Here is a 24,039-nt window from a genome sequence, read left to right on the forward strand (position 1 = left end):
ATATATATATATATATATATATATATATATATATATATATATATATATATATATATATATATATATATATATATACAACCCCTGGCAAAAATTATGGAATCACCGGCCTCGGAGGATGTTCATTCAGTTGTTTAATTTTGTAGAAAAAAAGCAGATCACACACATGACACAAAACTAAAGTCATTTCAAATGGCAACTTTCTGGCTTTAAGAAACACTATAAGAAATCAAGAAAAAAAGATTGTGGCAGTCAGTAACGGTTACTTTTTTAGACCAAGCAGAGGAAAAAAATATGGAATCACTCAATTCTGAGGAAAAAATTATGGAATCATCATATCAGATCTGCTCATTAGTCTGCATCTAAAAAGGAGTGATCTTTTTTCTTTTTTCTTTTTAATATTTATTTCATTCATTTAAAAGAAAAACAGAAAAGCAAAATCATCAGCAAGATCACACCTTGGAGAGCTGTTGCACCAAGTGGACTGACATGAATCATGGCTCCAACACGAGAGATGTCAGTTGAAACAAAGGAGAGGATTATCAAACTCTTAAAAGAGAGTAAATCATCATGCAATGTTGCAAAAGATGTTGGTTGTTCACAGTCAGCTGTGTCTAAACTCAGGACCAAATACAAAAAACATGGGAAGGTTGTTAAAGGTAAACATACTGGTAGACCAAGGAAGACATCAAAGCATCAAGACAGAAAACTTAAAGCAATATGTCTCAAATATCCAAAAATGCACAACAAAACAAATGAGGAACGAATGGGAGGAAACTGGAGTCAACGTCTATGACTGAACTGTAAGAAACCGCCTAAAGGAAATGGGATTTACATACAGAAAAGCTAAACAAAAGCCATCATTAACACCTAAACAGAATAAACAAGGTTACAATGGGCTAAGGAAAAGCAATCGTGGACTGTGGATGACTGGATGAAAGTGATATTCAGTGATGAATCTCAAATCTGCATTGGGCAAGGTGATGATGCTGGAACTTTTGTTTGGTGCCGTTCCAATGAGATTTATAAAGATGATTGCCTGAAGAGAACATCTAAATTTCCACAGTCATTGATGATATGGGGCTGCATGTCAGGTAAAGGCACTGGGGAGATGGCTGTCATTACATCATCAATAAATGCACAAGTTTACGTTGATATTTTGGACAATTGAAAGGATGTTTGGGGATGATGAAATCATTTTTCAAGATGATAATGCATCTTGCCATAGAGCAAAAACTGTGAAAACGTTCCTTGCAAAAAGACACATAGGATCAATGTCATGGCATAGGGTCAATGTCAACAAGCAGATCTGATTTGATGCAGGTTTTAGTTTGGGAGATGGAAATTTACAGGGTGATTCCATAATTTATTCCTCAGAATTGAGTGATTCCATATTTTTTTCCTCTACTTGGTCTAAAAAAGTAACCGTTACTGACTGTCACAATCTTTTTTCTTGATTTCTTATAGTGTTTCTTAAAGCCAGAAAGTTGCCATTTGAAATTACTTTAGTTTTGTGTACATGTCTGTGATCTGCTTTTTTTCCACAAAATTAAACAACTGAATGAACATCCTCCGAGGCCGGTGATTCCATAATTTTTGCCAGGGGTTGTATATATGGGCTTCTTAACACGAAGGTGCCTGGGTACTGATTATTCGAAGAGAAACTCGCCACATGGCTAAAATGCCGTAACTGACATTCTCTCACAATGAAAATGATACTTCTCATCTTACTCTTCCTTGGTAACCACTCATTTGACACAAAGTCATGCTAGCGGTACCCAAGGATCCTTCAGAGAGACCTGGTACTAAAGTCATACAAAGCCAGTGGCTTTCACACCTGAGGTCACTGGTTAGCATCCAGTTCTTACAACCGCACAGCAACAAAGGAAGCACCAGGACTCTAAAGACTTGGACCTTAGTTCTCCTGGAAAAACATCAGCCTTGCCAAACACCTTTGTCCAGTGACTTCATGACTCCATATGCTCTTCCTAGGCATCCCAAAAGCCAAGGTCCCTGCCAAGATAATGGAATCTCTCAACACTTATACACTTTCTCTTTCTACAGATACACCTCTGATGGCCAAGTCCAGGGGGTCATTGAAAGCTTGGATCTTAGTCTTGATGCGGGACAAAAGAAAATCCAGACACTCCGATTCTTCACTCAGCTTCGCAAAAATCACAGCAAAGTCAAGGTATGTAAACCTTTCCTTCTCAACAAAGTCACCTGGTTTCCACAATCCTACTCAACACCCTGTTTAGTCACTGATTGAACTGATTAAGCAAGCACTGAACAATGTAGGGGCTAGAACACAACCCTGGTGAATAGTTGTCTTCACTGGGACAATCTCTGCCTTGGCTACATATAGTACTCACCATATCTGTGTATAGGCTGGCAACTTCGTATGGATCCCCTAAAATTCTCAGGATGTCTCAAATAACAGCCTGAACAGCTGAATTGGTTTTGCACAAATCAACATGGGCTCCAAAGAAGGAGTGCCGATATTTCCAGTCTGCCCAGCTGTAAATGAGTGTTGGTATCCCACCGGTATCCCATCCAAGGAGAGTCGTAGACTCTCATCCACTTCACGCTACAAAATCCTGACCTAAGCACTGGCACCAACTGGCATCAGGGACTGCAGGACTTACTTCTACTTCATTATTAACAGAAGACTGAGTTCAATGAAGACAGAGTTCAACGACCTTATGTTTGACTCTGTACTAAGAATGCAGCCATAGATCTCATAACAAGGACAGAATGACTGAGAGCCAGAGACCAGACATCTTAACGTATCTGATCATAGGCTTTCTCCAGGTCCACAACGCACCACAACCTCTCTGGCATCTCGACACAGGTAAAGAGCTGGTCCTGTGTATTGTGTGGGTCTGTCATTTTCAAGAACGGGCATAGGGGTCAAGGACAAAGATATTTGCTTGATATTCTGATTCACAACTTCTCAGCGTCTGCTCCCTGCATTTATTAAAAAGGCTGAAGCGGGGAGACCTCTACACTGGTCTTTTCCTCCACAGGTTTCTCATCCTCAGTGTTGTTTGCGGTGAGTAGAACGTATACATGGGGGGGAGGGAAAAACCACTTGTAAACATTATTCAGATTTTTTTAAGTGTTTGCATGTGCTTAAAAATATCCTTTTTCAAGAGCTGGAAGCCAAATGACATGTTTGTGCTGCACTAACTGCATCATTATGTTGGAATTCTTCTCAGTGGTACACTGAAGTGCCCCTTCTCTCAGTCTTAGGGGATTTCTGTGAATGACGCCCTGCTCTGTTGTTGCGGGGTCACACCTCTGCTCTCATTAAACCTCTCGGCCGTCCCGTGGGAACACAAAGGCAGCCTATTGTTGTCAACACTGGTCAGTTTTTAAAATGGAAACAATTAGTGTTTTATGCAGACGAGGTCAGTGCAGCTGTGTTTATGGAGTCTGATGACCTGATCATGTGCGTGCTCATCCCAAAAAGCCTGGCGATTTAAAAACGATCAGGTTGAGAGGGCGCCCCACTCATTATTCTCCACTCTTCCAGTTCTATGTTAGGGAGCTGCGTATAAACAGCGTCTGTGCTGATGTTTGTCTCTTAACACTTCTCCACAAAATGACGGATAGAATGAACACTGTCTGCTGTGTCCGTCTCGCACCCAGCCTCTGTTTAGTGGTCAGAAGCCAATATCCTATCTTCCAATGATAGAGGTTCACCATCAGGGTTGTTTTTTCTTCTTCTCTCTGTCTTTTTATCCACCTTCCCATTTAAAGTGCAAAAATTCACAGTGCTTCACTTTTTCCACATTTTGTTATGTTACATCTTTCCAGAATAGAGTAAATTAAATTCTTCCCTCAAAATTCTACACACAACACCCCATAATGACAACATGAAAAAGTTCTCTTTTTTGCAAAATGGTGCCTGGTTTCCTTCAAATATAACGCCTGGCATTCGAAAGAGTTCAACCATTGTCTCAGACCAGAGAATTTTGTTTCTCATGGTCTGAGAGTCCTTCAGGTGTCTTTTGGCTTCCATCTGGCCACTGCGTCATACAGGCCTCAATGATGATGGAGACCACTGTGCTCAATGGGACTTTCAAAGCATCAGAAATGCTTCTGTACCCTTCCTCAGATTTGTGCCTTGAGACAATCCTGTCTTGGAGGTCTGAAGACAATTTCTTTGATTTCATGCTTGGTTTGTGCTCTGACATGCACTGTCAACTGTGGGACCTTATATGTAGACAAGTGTGTGCCTTTCCAAATCATGTCTAATCAACTGAGTTTACCCCAGGTGGACTCCAGTTAAGCTGTAGAATCATCTCCAGGATGATCAGTGGAAACAGGATGCAACTGGGCTCAATTTTGAGCTTCATGGAAAAGGCTGTGAATCTGTATGTGCATGTGATTTCTTACTTTTTTTAAATAAATTTGCAAAAATAATAAAATAACTTGTTTCACATTGTCATTATGGGGTACTGTGTGTAGAATTTTGAGGAACAAATTAATTTACTCCATTTTGGAAAAAGGCTGTAACATAATAAAATGTGTAAACAGTGAAGTGCTGTGAATACTTTCTGGATGCACCATAATTTTCACCAGAATAAACTGGACATTCATGGAATTACAAAGCAATCTCTATGAATGTTCTTCACAGTGAGGTCTACAAATTGTCCTGTATAGTGATAGCACATTAATTCTAGAAGGACACCATTTCCATTTCCTCTCCTAAGGAGGCTAAATGTTTACCCTTTTTTTTTTAACAGTTTGCTTTCAGGACAGTCAAGAATAGTCAACCAATTGAGCAAACCTTGGTGAAAAGGTCACATATATCTTGGACAAAGTGCCATCAAATTTGGAAGAGATTTTTCAAAATAAATCCAGAATGTTTGGTTCTTCATCACAGCAATGTGATCTTTCTATTAGAAGTAAAGTGACCCTTTACCTTCAACTGAATTTAATTATTTCCACTATTGCTGTCTTTCTTCTCCCAACAGGCCTCCTTCCACCACTTTTCTCCAGAGCTGGATGGAACAAGTGCCTCCCTCTCTTCCCTTCCACTTTGATTCAAAAAGCCCAACCTGAACCTAATGAGTTTTGGCAAAAGCAGCTGTCTTGGAACAGCTCTTCTCTCCCTCCTTGCTCCATAATGCCTTTCTCCTTTCATATGAAACTGTGGAAAGAGCAAATTGTAGCCAGTCCATCCATGACTGTGGATTCCTAAGATCAAGAGTCCTCATCCATCACTGTCTGGGATCGGCTCACTGTCAGTGAGCCACTCTGCCCTGATCATTGTCTTTCTGCGGTCAACACTAAATTGCTTTCATCAGTCAGTGAAAGTCACTTTGACGATATAGTCTCAAATTAGACACTGCAAACACCCACATCTGTCAATATTACTACAGAATATATCACCAACATACCATTTGTAACAAGAAATATGAAAACAGTCATGGTATTCATTCTCCACATTATAAAAATCAGATCTTTCTGTCTTTCTACCTAAAGACAAGAAATGCAAATATTATTCTTTCCATTTTAAGATGACATTTCTTCTGTTTACCTGGATGAGTCCACTGCTCCTTAAGTGCCACTAAAATCTATCCAGGATCCAATATCTGTCATATATATGTGGTGTGTCCATAAAGTAATGGTCCTTTTTATTTTTTTTAAAAACTATATGGATTTCATTCATATGTTTTTACGTCAGACATGCTTGAACCCTCGTGCGCATGCGTGAGTTTTTCCACGCCTGTCGGTGACGTCATTCGCCTGTGAGCACTCCTTGTGGAAGGAGTGGTCCCGCCCCCTCATCGGATTTTCATTGTCTGGAAATGGCGGAATGAAAAGGACTTTTTTTCCATCAGAATTTTTTCAGAAGCTGTTAGAAACTGGCACCTCGAAACCATTCGAAAAAGTTATCTGGCTTTTGGTGAAAATTTTACGGGCTTCACAGAGAATAAGGACTTTAACTACAGCTTTAAGGACCCCTTTAAGGACGGTCGGTGCGCCACGCTCCGAGCTGCGATGTCGCGGCACAAACCACTGGATCATTTCTAAGCTGATGGCTCTGTGGATACGAGACCGTTTCGGAGTGTTAGAGGACAAGTTTGGACATGTCCAGCTCTCCACAAGTTCTCTTATACTCACTCGACTGGTAAGCACTGAAAGCCGAGATAGGCATGTCCAAACTTGTCCTCTAACACTCCGAAACGGAGGTGTTTCTTTGTCTCGCTTCATCAGCGAATCGGTCGTGACGCGCGAAGCCTCCGCGTGGCTTTCTTTTCTGGCTTTTTTCTCTTGTTAAAAGTGAAATCTGCCAGAAAATGGCTGATGTCCAGCTCTTGTGATAACCAGAGAAAGAGCACACGACGGTCTCGTATCCACAGAGCCATCAGCTTAGAAATGATCCAGTGGTTTGTGCTGCGACGTCGCAGCTCGGAGAGCGGCGCACCGACCGTCCTTAAAGGGGTCCTTAAAGCTGTAGTTAAAGTCCTTATTCTCTGTGAAGCCCGTAAAATTTTCACCGAAAGCCAGATACATTTTTCAAATGGTTTCCAGGTGCCAGTTTCTAACAGCTTCTGAAAAAATTCTGATGGAAAAAAAGTCCTTTTCATTCCGCCATTTCCAGACAATGAAAATCCGACGAGGGGGCGGGATCACTCCTTCCACAAGGCGTGCTCACAGGCGAATGACGTCACCGACAGGCGAATGACGTCACCGACAGGCGTGGAAAAACTCACGCATGCGCACGAGGGTTCAAGCATGTCTGACGTAAAAACATATGAATGAAATCCATATAGTTTTTAAAAAAAATAAAAAGGACCGTTACTTTATGGACAGACCACGTATATATATATCATATAATAACTGCAACTGCAGTGTGACCTCGTCAAACATTATTGCTTTCATTGAGTATATTTCAGAGAAAGTACGAGTTAAACGGCACCCGCCTCCATAATAAATGACACCAATGCTGCGAAATAAAGGTGACTGTTACTTAGTCAGTCCAAGAAGTGACTCAGAAACTGGTTAATGGGGAGCATGACAGTGAATACCTTGCCAACTGAGTCATAACAGCCAATGCCATTAACGCCTCAGGAGGAAGGAAGATCATAAGACAGGGTCTTTGGAGAGGATGAAGATGAGATAAACTGACGGTGTTGGAGAAAGCATTTAATGCAGATCAGCGCCAAAATATAAACAACCTGAACCTGATGCAAGAACCACATCTCACAAAATGTTGAAATACATCCACTACATTTCAAGAGATCTTGTGTGCATCCAGAGGGATGACATAACCTCCACTCTCTTCTGTCAGATAGCAAAGGAAATCAAACTTAGTCATTAATTTATTTTTGGCTTTTCCAGTTTTTCCAGATCCAGTATGATACACAGGGTTGATACGGCAGAAGGTTTATGGCAGATGACCTTTCTGATGCCTCGCCAGGTGTATCAGCAGAATAAGCCACATGTGGCTTTAACAAGGAACCTTCTTTTTCTGAGACAAGTGTACTAACTACTTGAGCCACCATGCTACTCATCATATTACAAGAATTATACTAATTTTTGATTGTGAAAATGTAACCCAAAAATAGCACTAACTAATCACAAGAATTAACCCTTTTCTAAAATCCATTTTTAATTGACAATCAATGTCCAGTTACATACATTTTTTTGTTGAAAGTTGCTGCTTTTTATTTGTTGTTAGTGAAAATTATTCCACATCAGTGGAAGATACTATTCTGAGCTGTAACCAAAGTCCATAACTGAGAGAACCTGAGAAAACGTCAGCCCCGTGTAAAATGTCTGAGCCCACTCTCTAAGCAACCCGTCCATAGAAACGCTGGAAGTTATTTGGCGTATAATGATCTATATGATATCAGACGGGGCCAAATCTGGTACTGAGCAAGAAGAAAAACATTCAGCCAGATTCCTGCTATTTAATATCCCATTAAAGGGTAATTTGGCATGAAACCCCTGGCATGGGTAATGGAATTCTACCGCTCCTCGTGCTCAATGAAATTCCCCACCGGCTATTGTGTCTGTATGTGCGTGTGGTACCTGAGTGAAACCTTTCAAGGCAGCAAAACTTTTGTTTTCCACTGTGTAGTTGTCGCAAATCTCCTGCTACGGTTGGCTGCCCTCTGTGGTGCCCGATAACACAGCGCTCAGGCCACAACAGATAACTGCCCCATTAATGGAGCCGATGACGTCATCAGGCACGCTACGACTTATCACGACCAGTCACAGCAGAATTCTGTTGTGTTCATGCTTTCATTCATATTTAAAAAATAGAAATTCTTAAGAGTGTTTGAGCAACTCGGCAGTCTGTTTAAAGTGAAACTTTTACACATTTACCAGCTGCCAAAAAAGGTGAAGTCTGGTAGACTTTAAACTTTGATAAAGAAAAATGTGTGAAATCTGGCATTAAAATAAACTAAAATATAATTTAAAAAAACAGCATTTTTTTAAGTGTGCAAACTTTTATCATGGTCCATAACGTCCTAGCTTGCAAAATTTGAAAACAATTATCTACAATATTTTAGACAAACCTGAAATTAGTGAATTTTATTGCCCATTTTATTACTTATCTTAATGATAAAAATCACTAAAATTACCTTTTTGCACATTTTCGCAAACTGGGTGCTGTAGTATAACCAGCAGGACCCCACTGATGTGTGCAGATTTTATGTCACTACAATGTGTAACATTGACGCTATTGAAAATTTAAACTATGAAAAATTCTCCAAACTTTTTCACAATGACATTTTTCAAACTGGGTGCTGTAGTATAACCAGCAGGAGACCACTGATGTGTTCAGTGAATATGGTGACACCACACCTGAATTTATTGAATATTTTTCTGGTGTCCCTTTTCATGTTTGCACTTTGTAGACGGTCCCTATATGCTTCCGTTTCACAGCCGCCTGCTCGTTCAGATCAGCGTTATTTTTCCAGCTCAGAGGACGGTTCATATGGATAAAACGGTAAATGGACTGCATTTATATAGCCCTTTTCAAACTGCATCAGACGTTCAAAGCGCTTTACAATAATGCCTCACATTCACCCCGATGTCTAGGTGCTGCATAGAAGGCGCTCACTACACACTGGGAGCAATAGGGGATTAAGGATCTTGCCCACGGGTCCTTAGTGATTTTCTGGTCAGGCTGGGATTTGAACCAAGGATCCTCTGGTCTCAAGCCCAACACTTAACCACAAGACTATTACCTCCCCCTAAAAATAAGGTTGTCGCTCATTGTCTACCTTCCTGACATTAGAAACTAATGTTGTTTGTTTTTCAACAACGTTTCTCTTAAGATTTATTGAGCCTTGAACCTCGAATCTGTGAATATCTTTCTAACTTTACTGGAGTCTCCAGTAAAGTTTCTTTCCTCCCTGAGTTTGACACCTACGTTACCATTTGACAGGTGCACTGACCCAGGCAAACTCCTCACCTGCTCCTGTCCCTGGAGCAGGTCACGCCCAGCGGCACTGGGCGCATCACACCATAAGCGAGAGTTGCTCGGGGCTCAGCTCACCACCTCACCGGCTGTAGTGCCCCCCCCCCCCCCCCAAAAAAAAATCATTTTTGCAGTGATAGTGTTTGCAATCAAGACTTCCTGCAGTAATTGATACATAAACTGAAATCAGTAAACTACTTAAACTGAAAAATATATATAGATTATGAATGATAGTCATGTTTTGTGAGACTTGCGTTCATGTTTTGGGAAATATTTCTTCAGTATTCATGTTTTGCAATTAATGGTTTGTGGATAATTCATGATTTGCAGCTGATTCCAGTTTTGGGAGTTAACACATTCTCAGACCATTATTTCATACTGATCACTAACAAAATGTGTCTGTTTCTTTTGCAGGACAGAAAATACTTTGTGACGTCTGGTTCATTATTCTTTGTGTGTGTGTGTGTGTGTGTGTAATAATCAACTACTGTAAAATGTTCATATGCAAAACCCAGTATCTCCATTTTTATGGAGAAAAATGAAATTTAAAATCAGGATTTAAAGGAAAGAATATTAGAAAATGCATGCATTTCCATAAATAAAATTAAAATGATATGCTCCAATTATTTAATATTTTGCACCTTGACTGTTACCTCAGTAGCCAAGTGCCTGTTGGCGTCAACTCAAAATGTGTGGTTTTGGAGACACTGAGTTTTGCGCCTGAACACTTCACCTGCTGAGGGGATTGACTGCAAAGAAATCCTGCACCATCTTGGCCCTTATTGCCCACCCTGACCTCGGCAGAGGCAAAAACAACAAGGGCTCTGAGGAATGTGCAGCATTATGGGCAGAGAATTACACAGAAAACAATACGATCATATGGTCAAAAATATTTCTCTCTGTGTGTTTTATTTCATCCACATCAGTGAGATCAGATGTAAAAATAAAATGTTGTTTTCCTCCACTTTTTACTTTTGACTGAATGATCATCAGGCTCCAGCAGGTGTTCGTGTGAGCGTTCTCATGAGTCACAGTGGCCTCAGAGAACTTTCCATGTGTGGATTCAAAACTTCTCTTGCATGTAACAGAGTAACGCTCCTGTCGTGGTGCCAGAGCCCAAAAATCCAACACGTCAACGCCAAGACATTACATTAACCACAGAGATAAAATGGTTACTCTCTATTAAAAACAGCAGACCGGCCAGGTAAAGTAATCCTTTTTGGAGGATTTCTCTTATTAAAATCTGGTAAAGAGTTACAAGTCTCACTTGGTCTGTTCGTCTCTTTGTAATTTCTCCATCTGTGCGGCTCAGCAGGTGCTTCGCTGTGAAAAAGCTCAATGTTCGTTCAGGTTGAGAAAGTTTAACTTGTTCAAGTGTAACTGTCGTGGTCGCTGATGAATTTCATAGCGGTACATAACCCACGCTCGCCCCCACCCTTCACACTCAGATAATATGAAACACACTGAGCCAGAAGAGGAGCTTTGAATGAAACACAATAAAGCCTCCGTCACCGACAGTCTCAAATCAGCCCCCTGCAGGCGCCGAGTGGGCCTATACACAGTGACAACATGACTGTCAACCCGAATAATGGGTTGGTGTAAAACTTCACAGAGGAGTCGGGAACCGAAATGCCAGAAATGTCTTTTATGTTAGTAAACCACCAAACATGATTAGAATGTATCACAAAATATTCTGCTAACACGGGTTTCAGTTGGCTGCATCAGGCGTATATCTAGTTATTAATTTTTACTGAATAATTGAAGGTTCAGGTTGTGAGATGAAAAATGTGCATGTTGAAATTGGCTACACACTGATGCCACAGTATCTACAGCTGTCATGCAAAATGTCGCTAAACAAGTACAGGTCAATGGTAGCTCGAGGTTATCGCTCCTGGATGTGTGTCTGTGTCAGGGCTTGTTAACCCCCAAAACGTGAATCAGCTGTAAATCATGAATTATCCGCTCACAAACCCTATCACCGCAAAAAAAAAATTTTTTTCTTTCTTTTTTTTGTGGGGGTCACGACAGCCTGATCGAGGAGGTGATCTGAGCAGCTTTCGCTTCTGGAGTCAAGCACCCGGTCCCATTGGGTGTGTCCCGCTCTGGGGACAGTGTCAGGTGAAGAATTTCACCGGGACGGTCCACCTGTCAAACTCACAGAGGAAGGGACCGTCTACAAAGTGCAAAAACAAGACACCAGAAAAATATTCAGTAAATTCAGGTGTGGTGTCACCAAATTGCACAAACTGCACACATCAGTGGTCTCCTGCTGGTTATACTACAGCACTCAGTTTGGAAAAATGTCATTGTGAAAAACTTTGGAGAATTTTTTATTGTTTAAATTTTCAATAGTTTCAATGTTATACATTGTAGTGACACAAAATTTAATGCACACACCCGCGGGAGTCCTGCTGGTTGTACCACAGCAGAGGTGGGACGAAGTCACTGTCAAGTCATTTTCAAGTCATGAATCTGCAAATCCCAAGTCAAGTCTCAAGTCAGCTGGTGGGCATTATGACTTGACACTTGAATTGGGACTTCCTGATTCCTGACTTTGTCCCACCTCTGTACTACAGCACTCAGTTTGGAAAAATGTGCATAAATTGGTAAATCGGGTAAATTGAGGTTCCAGCAGTGTGGTATAGCAGCACACAGGGAAAGAAGCACACAGAGCATCAAAAGTGACAATAAAAAAAAAACAATTTGCAAATAAAAATGTTTACGGACATAGGCTATAATTTTCTTTATATGACACCAAAGTAGATTCTTGTTGTTTGATTGGTGGATTGTATATCAGGTGACGTTTGTTATTTTCCCATTATATGAGAGTCGTCACGTACCGAGCATTTTGCTCCTATTTATCGTGCATTTTTATCCCATATGTTTAATTCTATTGCACACCTCCATTACCTTTTTTTAAAAAATGCATCCATGATACAAGAAAGCTCAATCCAACAGCTGCAGTGTTCATGGGGACATCTTTTAGTGGCTGTTGAAGCGCTGCCAGATGAAGAACTGAAGAGAGTAGACGTGCTCCACACACACTAAGCTCCTCAGTGATTCTCAATGAACTCAGCGGTGTGTTGCTGGCCTGGGTTTGAATCCTGCTCCCAGTGCCTGCCTGTGTCCTTGACAAGGCACTTAATCTGTGTTGTCTCAGCCCACCTAGCTGTAACATGGGTACTGGCCTTGGCTGGGAAGTAACTATCATTAACTTCATAGCATGAAAACTGGAAACAGGAACAAGCCTCAGGGCCTATAAGGACTGACTATAACAAGTTGACTAACAAAAATAAATAAATAAATAAATAAAATTATTAACAAGTATACACTGGTACCATGCACTGCCACATCCAAAACACATTACTGCCTTGGGTCCTGGACGGCAACCACCAAGGCAGACAACTGGTTAATCTCCACCTGTCAAATGTAACCATCTATCTGCCACAGTCAGATACAATGTGGGTCTACTGTTACAAATGAACATTTCTGTTCAGAACATTAAAAAGTATAAAATTGATGGTTTTCATTTTCACCTCTTGAACTGGATCAACGCTGTTGCTGCCCTGCGGCTGGTTTCTGTCCTTGTTTGGATGTGTAAAGGTGCTGGGAGAAGTGGAAGCACCTGGACCCCTTCCTTCAGCTTCAGCTGCAAAGGATCAGCTGCTGCCTGATTTAGATTGGGACTCTCCATAGCTTATTTTTTATTTTAGCTTTGGTATTTTAGTTTGTAAATAAATTTTCATCTATCATTTCATTTAATTTGTTACTGTATGTGTTTGAGCCAGCTGAAACAAATTTTCCTGGACAAGCCCCCAAATTTGTTACAAGAGCCGTGAAGAGTCCCAGTCTGAATCAGGCAGCAGTGTAACGCTGTAGCAGCTGACGCCGGAGCAAGGGGTGGCTCAGGTGCTTCCACTCGACCAATGAGCCGATCTCTCCTCCCAACACCTGGACAAAAACAATGTAAGAAAGGCATAAGGCTGCAGCAAAGCCTTGAACTACATACAAAATGACTTGGAAAAAGGTGGACAGATTTTCACCAGACTTGGTAGGAATATTCCTTGGGTGCGTGTCTTCAGATGATTAACTTTTAGAACAGATCAGTCAAGGTTGTCAAAAATATAGGCCAAAAAACACATTTTCAAGGATTTCTCTGCAGCCAACTAAGTTAAAACGATGAACCTACGCTTGTATAAATCAGCTAATAATTTGTCATTGTGTGGGACAATTGATGTCACTAAAATGTCATGAAATTGTGCCACTATAATAAAAAAGGGTATTATGTGCACATACTGCAATTGTGTTTACTTTGAAATACTGTAAAGGGGCATATTATGCTGATTTGTACATCTAACTCTGCCAACAAATGGATTTACTTGACTTTTTTCATGTAGCAATATAAATAGCACAGCATAGTTAATTATGAAAGACAAAAAGAGAGTACATCCAAGTCAGCTAAAAAGCAAGAAATGAAATCTGCATAATCAACAACGGATGTTACCTTGAGAGAAAAAACTTGCATTTTGTTTCTATGTGATTGGATATTTTTTGTGTGCAAGTTCTTTCTATTGGATTTAAAGATGAAAGTCAGTCTGCCTGAAGTGAAACGTATGTTTTGCTGTATCTGACATGTAAACACACACGGCCCGTTTGCTTTACTCCTGTTCTCTCAGCGGGACCTCATGGCAGGATCAAAAGCATGCCAAACAGTAGTCTGAGAGAAAGAGAGAGAGAGAGAAAGAGAGAGAGCATGCACGTTGTACATGGCCTTGTTTGTGCACAGTTAAAGGCTGGTCAGAGGAGCTCCTTCTTTACTTGGCAGGAGGGGGTGAGAGTGTCAGTGCACGGGTTCCGAGCTGTGTGCAGATATGAGTTTGTGTGTTTGCTCAAGCACACCGGGGTTTGCTTAAATTTAATATAACACATTCTTGAAGGCTCAGCACCCTCTTTCCTGCATATAAATTTCAGTAGCTACAAGTGTCAAATTCAGCAATACAAACGCCAAATAATATGGAAGCAGAGAGCTGTAAGACGGCAGCGGCCGTGCAGGCAGACATTTGGAAATAATAGTCCAGATGCAAAAAGGAAAACAAAATGTGCAGATGGAAGGGACCAAAAAAAAAAAACAGAAGAAAGTGAAGGATGTTGTGCGTGTGACTCTTGAAGGGAAAGAATGTGCGAAATGCTGCTCCTTACCAGCCCGATAAACAAAGTTGGCCTCAGCCTCAGAGGACGATGGTGAGAGCAGCTCATCGTCATACTCGTTGGAGCTGAAGGAGCCAGAGTGGTTCCTCTTGCGAGCATCCATGACGCCGTTGGCCACCATGACGTGGCGCAGGGAGTCATTCAGGTAGCGATGCAATAAGCTGCTCTTGTACTTAGGCGGTGACACGTATTCATCAGCCAATGAGGCGGCTTCTGCAGCAGAGCGTAACCCCACCCCCATGCCCATGGTCATGCCCACCATGGCAGAGCCCTCCTTCTTGATGACGCTCTGGTACATGGGCTTGTTGAGCTCCTCTGGGCTGCTCTGCGTCCTCTGAGGCTTGTCCCCATCTAAGGAAAAAAAAAAAAATTGATTTTAAGATGAAGTGCATGATTATACTTTGCAAAGCAAAGGGCAATCTACTCCACAGACAGCCTTGCATGTTTAACCGTTATGACTCACAGTCTGCTTATTTTGGTCTAATCTTGACTCTAAGTACCAGGCAGGGACATTTAACCTGGTGCTCCAAGAACCATTACCAGATCCTCACGGATGGCCGTCTATTTCCACTCCAGCAAAAAGCATGCTGTTCCTCTGGAGAATTCACTAATATCCAGGGTTGTGTGCAGCCGAAGTGATTGAATTAAAGCACAGGTCTCTACCTGATGAAACAAACTGGAGAAAGATTAAACCTCGGACTAAAAAAACAGATATCCTCTGGCAGGAGGGAAATCAAGGAGACGTTCACTGGAGATACTGTCCCTGCCAAAAGGGTAATTTTGTAATTTGGGCAGGTTGGACTTTTGATTCAGTCTGGGCCAAATTAAAATTATAGCTCCCACATATCAGAACCACATGGAGGTAGCAGAATGTCATTCTGCTCTCTTTCCTCTGTGCTGCTGGAGGAAGGGTGCAGTGAGTGCTGTGTCTGAATGTTGGGTCTCCTCAGAAACACCCTCCAGCTGCATGTAACATCTAATCAAACACGCTCAAGACTGAAAATGTCCATTTCCATGCAGCCGTGGCGGCTTGTCCGATCCACACCCCGTGCAGCAAAGCACACTTAATCTCAGATGCGTGTAAGCAATCGTACCCACAAAACAGGCAGACCATTTCAGAGGGTCACGTTAGGGCCCCTAAATAGCTCCTAGAACAAAAGCACAGTCTGACAAACATAATGGAGGATCAGAAGTGGGATCAGGCTGCAGAGAGCATCAGAACCATAATGTGACAGGGAGAAGAGTCCGGGAGATATACAGAGGCTCTGGTGGTACCGCAGCTTGTGGCTGACAACCCAAACATCATGCACACATTCCTCTCTCAGCTGCGCTCTCATTCTCCTCCTCAGAAATTGAATTACAGATCACTGACACCACAGCGCTCTTCTTTTCTGTTCATTCCTTCGCTGCGTGACTGTATGTTTTCTCTTTTTGTCTCCAGTGCCAGTGCCGTCAGAGATTAGAAAAAGGCAGCTCCTCGCTTGAAACTCAGCATGTGTGCATGTGTGTGCAGTAAACACACAGCATATAGACAGCTACTCTTTTCCAATTGCAGGCTGGCAGACAGAAGTTGGCTCAGCGGGGTGTCTTAATGACAGCGTGTCACAGCCCGCCTGCCTCGCCGTCTCTCGCCCGTGTCACACACTCACCATTTATATACCCAGAGCATGTTCCTGCATAGCATCAGCCTTCTTTAGGATGGGCACACACGGACACGGCGCATGAACTAGCTTGGGCTTTGGCCTCATTTCATGTCATAATGCTAGATTGGAGCTCCAGGGGTGCATGAAGTACAATGTAAAGAGATCTTCCCAGTCACTAGGTATAAAGAGGAAACAAGGAAAAAGTTCACACCAGGAAGTGTGTCCTGAGAAGTGTGAACCTTTTAGATGATATTTATTACTTGATCATCTATCATACTCAAAAATATGTGATAATAATGTAATATTTTTTTTCCTCCGGGCTGTGTTGCGTGTTCATTGATGCTTCATTTTCACTACACATGGAGACATCTGGTCTGTCCATGCTTTGACACGGTGGTACTTTTCTCACAATCTCTTGCAACGGCAGCAGATGAGTTGTGTCACAAATGTGAACAGGCTGATCACAGCCGAGTATGCATTTGAGCATGAGCGTGTTGACACATGGGCGGGGCTTCAAGCTTGGTACATTTACACCTACATACAGTAGTGTTCAGAATAATAGTAGTGCTATGTGACTAAAAAGATTAATCCAGGTTTTGAGTATATTTCTTATTGTTACATGGGAAACAAGATTAACTAGATAACTAGATTCAGTAGATTCTCACAAATCCAACAAGACCAAGCATTCATGATATGCACACTCGTAAGGCTATGAAATTGGGCTATTAGTAAAAAAAAAATAGAAAAGGGGGTGTTCACAATAATAATAGCATCTGCTGTTGATGCTACAAACTCAAAACTATTATGTTCAAACTGCTTTTTTAGCAATCCTGTGAATCACTAAACTAGTATTTAGTTGTATAACCACTTTTGTTCATGATTTCTTCACATCTGCGAGGCATGGAGTCAACCAAATTGTGGCACCTTTCAGCTGTTATTCCACTCCAAGATTCTTTAACAACATTCCACAATTCATTCACATTTCTTGGTTTTGCTACAGAAACAGCTTTTTTGATGTCACCCCACTCCAAAACATTCATTTTGTTGGTTTGGAACCAAGATTTTGCTCATTTACTAGTGTGCTTGGGGTCATTGTCTTGTTGAAACACCCATTTCAAGGGCATGTCCTCTTCAGCATAAGGCAACTAGTGGTATTCTAGTGGTATTCAGTGAGGGAGTAGGATAAGACACTTAACACAGTCTTTTAAAGAACTTTACTAAACGATATTTATGGGGGAAAGCCACATGAAACTAAAACTTTGTAGATTACTTTTATATTGCTCTCCTACTGCTACAGAGTAAGCTTTTTTGTAAAATAAATTAATAGAGAAGATATCTTTATAACAGAAATAACTACAGCACCACACTAGAGTGCAAAACCTCCGCCAACACTAGTTTCCAATTCCACAAATGTTTCATGTTTGAAAAAATGTTCAAGGTCAATGTCCTGCTAGAAGTGGCTTTTCATAAGGTAAATTGGATGTGGTAAAATGTCAGGAGTATGTATTTAGTTCATGCACTTGAACTGAAGTTTTTTTGTGGTGTTGGCAGGTTTTTTGGGGGGGTGGGGGGGGTGGGGGGGGGGTTGTTTGTTTGTTTTCCCCAACTTTTTCAGTTCTGAATTCTTTTTCAGATCATTTTCACAGAACATTGGTTATCTCTGCTATGCACAATTTGTCATTGCTTTTTGGCACTTGGTTTACAACTGATAACTGGAAGACAAGCAGGCAGAAAATTGGAACATCCATTCAACTTTGGTGGCGTAGGTAAATCCATAACAGAAAATGAGAGTGACTAAGGCACTTTGATTAGATATAATGATATAATGAGGAGGTTGCGGTCATTTAACATCTGCAGGAAACTCCCGCGGATGTTCTACCAGTCTATATTAGTCAGCGTCCTCTTTTACACCGTGGTGTGCTGAGGGGCAGCTCATTCAAGAAGGACACATCCAGACTGGACAAAGTGGTCAGGCGGGCTGACTGTGGTTGGCATGAAGCTGTACTCTCTGGTGACTGGCAGAAAAGAAATCACTGGACAAACTGTTGGACATTACGGACAATGCCAGTCACCCTCTGCACACTGTCATCAGCAACCAGAAGCGCCTCTTTAGCCACAAGATCCAAACTACTGCAAAAAGTCATTGTGTTTCTGTTAAAGGTGTTAACATCTGGAATAACTGCCCTGACAATATTAAAGTACTGGGTACTTTAGTAGGCTTTAAAAGACATTACAAGAATAATAAAATTGCTTATTATAGTTTGAAGATTTAGGTTTACTGATTTTGTTATTGCTTTCGCAATTGGGTGGTGGTTGCCATTGTTTGTCTGGTTGGGTTTTGTAAATTGGAGTTCATTGACCAATTTTGCACGCTTCTTTTTTTGGTATTTGTGATCATGGGTGTGTGTTTGTGTATATACATACTGAAAAACTCCTTTGTCCCTCAGGCCATCAGACTGTACAACTCCTCACTTGGGGGAGGAGGAGTAACAGGAAGACAGAGGATGGGAATGAGAGGAGCAGTAGTAGCCAGTAAACCAGTATTGATTAGTATGTCTGGTATTTATATTGTGTATTTATATTTGCAAACTGTTTTTCTTGTTTACTTTCACTTTTGATACTGTGTGTGCTTCTTACCCTGTGTGCTGCTTTACAATGCTGCTGGAACCTCAATTTCCCTGAGGGAGTCTTCCCAAGGGAACAATAAAGTTCTATCTAATCTAATATAGTCTAAAATATACATTAAATGGGGCTTACAATGTAAAATTTAAATGGCCACAAAAATCTGTAATCTGGATCAGATCAAACTTTGTCACCTGATAAAGGATACCATCCTACATAATGTTCTGAAATATGAAAGAAATGTGATCTTTTCTGACAGAGTTCTGAATTTTGAAGATGCGTTCAATGTTAAAGATAGGGATTTTCGCATTTTCAAAGATTTTGTCTGGCTTTGACCTTTGACCTTGAAATTTAATCAGTTCTTGCCTATCAGGATATGAATCTTGAGTAAAAAAAAATTAAAAAAAAAATCATAATTGTATATGGAAAAAATTGTGGACTCCAGGCTGTTCACAAACAAACAAACGGGCAAAAACATTACCTCCTCCAACTTTGCTGGTGGAGGTAATAAATGAATGGCCTTAAAGCCTTATTTGCAGTAATGTTATAGAAGAAAAATCTTCCATTGCAACAATCTGTCAGTACACTGGGTAAGGCAAATAAACTATTGATTCTGGATATGTTCCATATTTAATGAGAACTCACTGATTTTTTTTTTTTCTTTTTTGCTACAAAAGGACCTGTCTTATACACTTCATAATGTGTACAATTTATTACTGCATTCACATTTTTGTATACTGCTCATTGGCCAAACCCTTTTGAAGTTTTAAAAATAAATATCGAGGGCTATAGTCCACAAAAAACTGGTTTACATCATCTGGATTTCTACAATGCTATCTATAGTCTAATAGCCAAGTGGCCTCTGTGTGGGTGTGTATGGCTTTGATCATGCAAAAACTGTGGACGACATTTGTCGTTTGGCATACTTATGTATTTTGGGTCAAGGCTGAACGCTGCAAAAAAGAAATTAGCAACTTTAGCTAACCAATAAACAGATGATGTGCTGCAATCCACCATGGGAGTTCAGGGTTTTAGGGTTTTAATGTTGTCATTGTGGTTGCAGAATCACTCTGTGTCAATAAGTCTACTATTTGGAGGTTGTGAAGTTGATACAATGATGCAGGCAGCAAGAATGACTGACTGACTGACTGACTGACTGACTGACTGACTGACTGACTGACTGACTACACACCAACAACATGCCATATCCACCTCAAATGCCACAAAACTCAGTCAATCTGCAGTAAGATGGTTTTCGATGCAGAAGAATATTTTGGGGCATATCATACACATGGCGAATAAAAGCACACAGCACAGTGTGTCATTGCTAGTTTCCAAATGATACTGTTGTCATTTTCACCCCAGTGGCCACATTGTTTTAACAGTAAGTGCACTTTCTCTTGTTCATCAGAAAACTACTGCACCACAAACCAACAAACACCTGGTGTCAGGTAGAAAACAGTTTTTCAGATACGCATTACAAAGGTGAGCTCATGACTGTATGTTTACAATCAACTCCTTCCTTTCAGAGTCTGCAGGCGGGGAGTATTAAACCAAAGATGTCCATGGGATGGTCCAGGAGCACCAGGGGTCTGTCTACGCCTGATGGGAGGTAGAGGATATCAGGTATTTGAGGGAGATAATGCTGCAGAAATCCAGCACTATCTCCCTCAAATACCTGAGGTGAAGCTCAACTGCTTCACCTCAGGGAGCTTTGGAGGATGACTGCTGCTCCTGTAAATGATCTGTTTGCACACAGTCTGTTTCCTCACCAAAAAAAACTCTCGCTTCTGTTACCTACTGGGTCTGCCATCTAAATGGTGATACCCCAGGTTAAAGTGCACATGGTTCTGAAAAGTAACAACAGATAGGCTAACTAGTGTAAAAATACAACACCTTTGCACCCTGGACCTTTCTTTGATTTAGACTATATACAATATAAATACCAAAGTGGAGCTGGATATGTCCCAAATGCACTTGCATTATGTGCATAAGAATGTGTGGTATAGATCATCACAATAGGGTTGTTTAAGTTTATGAATATGAAAATTAACTGTGTGGCACTATTTTTCTTTCTTGAGAACTTAGATTTGTAACGAACTGCACTAAGTTTTTTTTTTTGGATATGTGAAAATATTATGTCCAAAAAAAAAAAACTCTCATCATGGCGCTGAGTTGGACATTTTGCTCATTATATAAGGTAGGTCAAAGGTGAAAGCCAATAATGAAAAACAATCTCTGTCACTGCCCCTGAAGTGAGAGAGAATGGAGCCAGATAAAACATGGTAAATGCAGAATGGGTGTTTTAACAAGTGATAATAAAGAACATATTGGATGGCTGTGCTTTGACAGTGCTGAACTTTGCTCTCTGAATGGAAAGTAAACAGTGAAGACGCTGTTAAGGTGTCATGAAGACGTACCTTCTGAGCAGCTGTCGTCACTGCTCACACTCAACCTCTCAGCGTTGCCCTGAACGTATTTGTTGTACAGTTTGATCCTGAGCGCCCAGCTCAGGTCAGGCTGCCTCACTGTGTTCTTCAGCCGCCTCCTGGCATTGGCAAACCAGTTAGAAACCTGAGATAGACAGATAAGAGAAGATGGAATAGAAATTTTGCCCTGCATCCAAACAATAACATTGGTTAGGAACCTACTACCCAACCAGTACTGTAGTACGTACTAGAAGTAAGCGAGTGAGCAGTAGGGACACAATTTAGATGTACTACACAGCTGCCATCTCACCAGCCCCTTGATCTGAATGGTTACAGATACACATACCCAAACATTTCTATTTTGCCATGGCAGACTTTTTAAATGGTTCCTGATAGTTAATAAATGTACATTTGTACAATGCCATGCCTCTCCATCGCCGCTACCATTTTCATGTATGTTCACGATCTTCTTTGAATTTTTCTTAGAAGTTTGTATTCTTCAGTTACTAGGCTCCAGATGCCTCATGGGGTAGTGCAGTATAGCCCATTTACACATAATGGAGGTAGTTTATCATCCAGATACTATTCGACTATTACTAAATGTGCAAATAACATACAGATTGTGATGTACTGCTTTTTGTCTGCTGTATAGTTTGCTAGTATGAGTATCTGGATGTATGCTATTGCTATGCTATTGCTTTGACACTGAACACATCCACAGCAAACTAATGACCGTCCTTTCTAAAACTGTCTGCTCTCTGCATCAGACTAATGTGAAGAGTGGAGCAGAGACACTGTGCAGAGCAGCTCTCTAACACGCTTACCAAAGAGACCCATCGGCATGCATCATTTCTGTATCAACGCCATGAAGCAACATTTAACGACCAAAGGCTGGACGGCCAATAAATGCAATGTTTCATTAACTAATGTTCCAACCGAGATGCATGTCTCTCTGCTTATTCTGGACCTGCACAGCCTCCCTTCAATAATACATTTTTTCCAAACACTGTCTTGAAGATGCAATAAAAGAGACACTTGAGCCGGCACTCTTCCTTTCACGGGGCAGGGAGACTATTAGCTGTTATACAAGAATAACTTTTCATGCTCAATAGACGTCAAGCGGCTTATGAAGGGGCTGGGACACAAGGACTTATGCTAGAGTACTTATTTTTCTGATCCTGCCTTCTCATTCAGGATCGTGTTTCTCGTTAACCAACACCATTCCACATCCCTCTCGTCTCCAGCCTGTGGCACACCAGGAAGAAGGTGGCCAACGCATCCAGTCCTAGTCTGCTGGTTTGGACGGAGGCGAGGTGAGATGAGACGAAGCGCAGGATGGCGAATGAGGACTGGAGGAAAGATGGCTGCTGATGAAGTTTTTAAAAAAAGAAGAGGGCACGCCTGCTCACACAACACCCAGAAAGATTCAATATGAGGACAGAGGAGCCAAACCAGCTCATTCACCCATGCCCTGTCTGAACCGAGTGTACCGTGGAGGAGACAGCGTGCAGACACACAGAGCAGCATGACCACGGAGGCATTTCAATGATCAGTGGATTAAAAATACATCGCCCGCTAGATTTACATGGAAAAAATGGCGAAAACATGAAAGTTTTGCTTTAAACACCTGGTGGCAGGTGGGCGTATCCAAGGGAAAAATCCTGTGATCCACAGTGATGTGTTCCACAGTTCATTGTCAGAATTACTGCCACTCCTAAAGGTGAAGTACAGAAGTTAAAATGTGTTCAGAATACAATGCAAATTAAATAGTTTCGTAAATTCAGAATATTAAAATGTCCAAACTTTATATATATATATATATAATCTATAGGCATTATCTGGAGAAAGTGCATCCTTTGTCTGTTGCATCACCAGTTATACAGCTTCATGGTGGAATAGAACAGAGAAAGATTTTCTTCAAAAGAAAATGTGAAATTTCAAGTATAGTTTGCCTGAAGGAACATGAGAGATAAGATTTGATGAGTTTTCCATATTCAAATTCTTCTCTGTTTGACTCCTCAGTGAAACTGTATAACTGTTGTTGCAACAGACAAAAGTTGTGCTTTGTCCACTTTTTACTCATCACTTCCACTGAACTCTGAAACTCCTTCGATTTGTCATAGGTGTCTTGGTAGCTTCCCTCACCTCACTAGTCTCCATCTTGCTTAAAATGCAGTTTTTGACAACTGACTGCACCATACAGACTTACCATAAGGTTTGTATTTCTGTTTGATGTAAATTAACTCCAAGGTTATACTCAGTGACTCAGAAATGTTTATGTATTCATTCACTGGATTGTCTGAATGAAACTGGCTGTAAAACTGGCTGTCCACTTTGCTATTTACCATAAAAATGTGCCAATGATTTTGTCATATGTACACTTTGTTTTGTCGTTTTTGTTCTGTATAACTGGACATCATTTTAAATATTCTGTGAACACAAAAATTATTAATTTTCATTCATTTCTGATGATATTTTAAATGATGTACTTAAAAATAAGATGTGCCAATAATTCTGTCCAGGACAGTACATTGCTGACAGTGGAGGAACCATAACTGGATACACACAGAAAAGGGCACTGCCTACAGCACACTTTATACAAATGAATGACAAAGACAAACATGGTGTCAGAAAATGTGATAAAAGCTGTTTATGTGTCTGTCATCACCGTGGTTACATTTGATTAAAACAG

The 24,039-nt window shown here is 41.0% G+C and overlaps 1 protein-coding gene across 1 annotated transcript in view; it reads right to left on the minus strand.

Moving 5' to 3' along the window:
• mkxa (mohawk homeobox a) overlaps nt 1–24,039 on the minus strand; it is a 50,097-nt gene that overhangs the window by 20,258 nt on the left and 5,800 nt on the right. Inside the window, exons 4-5 of the mRNA XM_034172047.1 lie at nt 21,339–21,492; nt 14,645–15,004 (exon numbers count right to left, since the gene is read on the minus strand). Of these exons, the coding sequence (XP_034027938.1) occupies nt 14,645–15,004; nt 21,339–21,492 (514 nt within the window). The remainder of the gene's footprint in view (nt 1–14,644; nt 15,005–21,338; nt 21,493–24,039) is intronic.

The sequence above is a fragment of the Thalassophryne amazonica genome, chromosome 1, assembly GCF_902500255.1.
Source record: "Thalassophryne amazonica chromosome 1, fThaAma1.1, whole genome shotgun sequence".
Taxonomy (NCBI): domain Eukaryota; kingdom Metazoa; phylum Chordata; class Actinopteri; order Batrachoidiformes; family Batrachoididae; genus Thalassophryne; species Thalassophryne amazonica.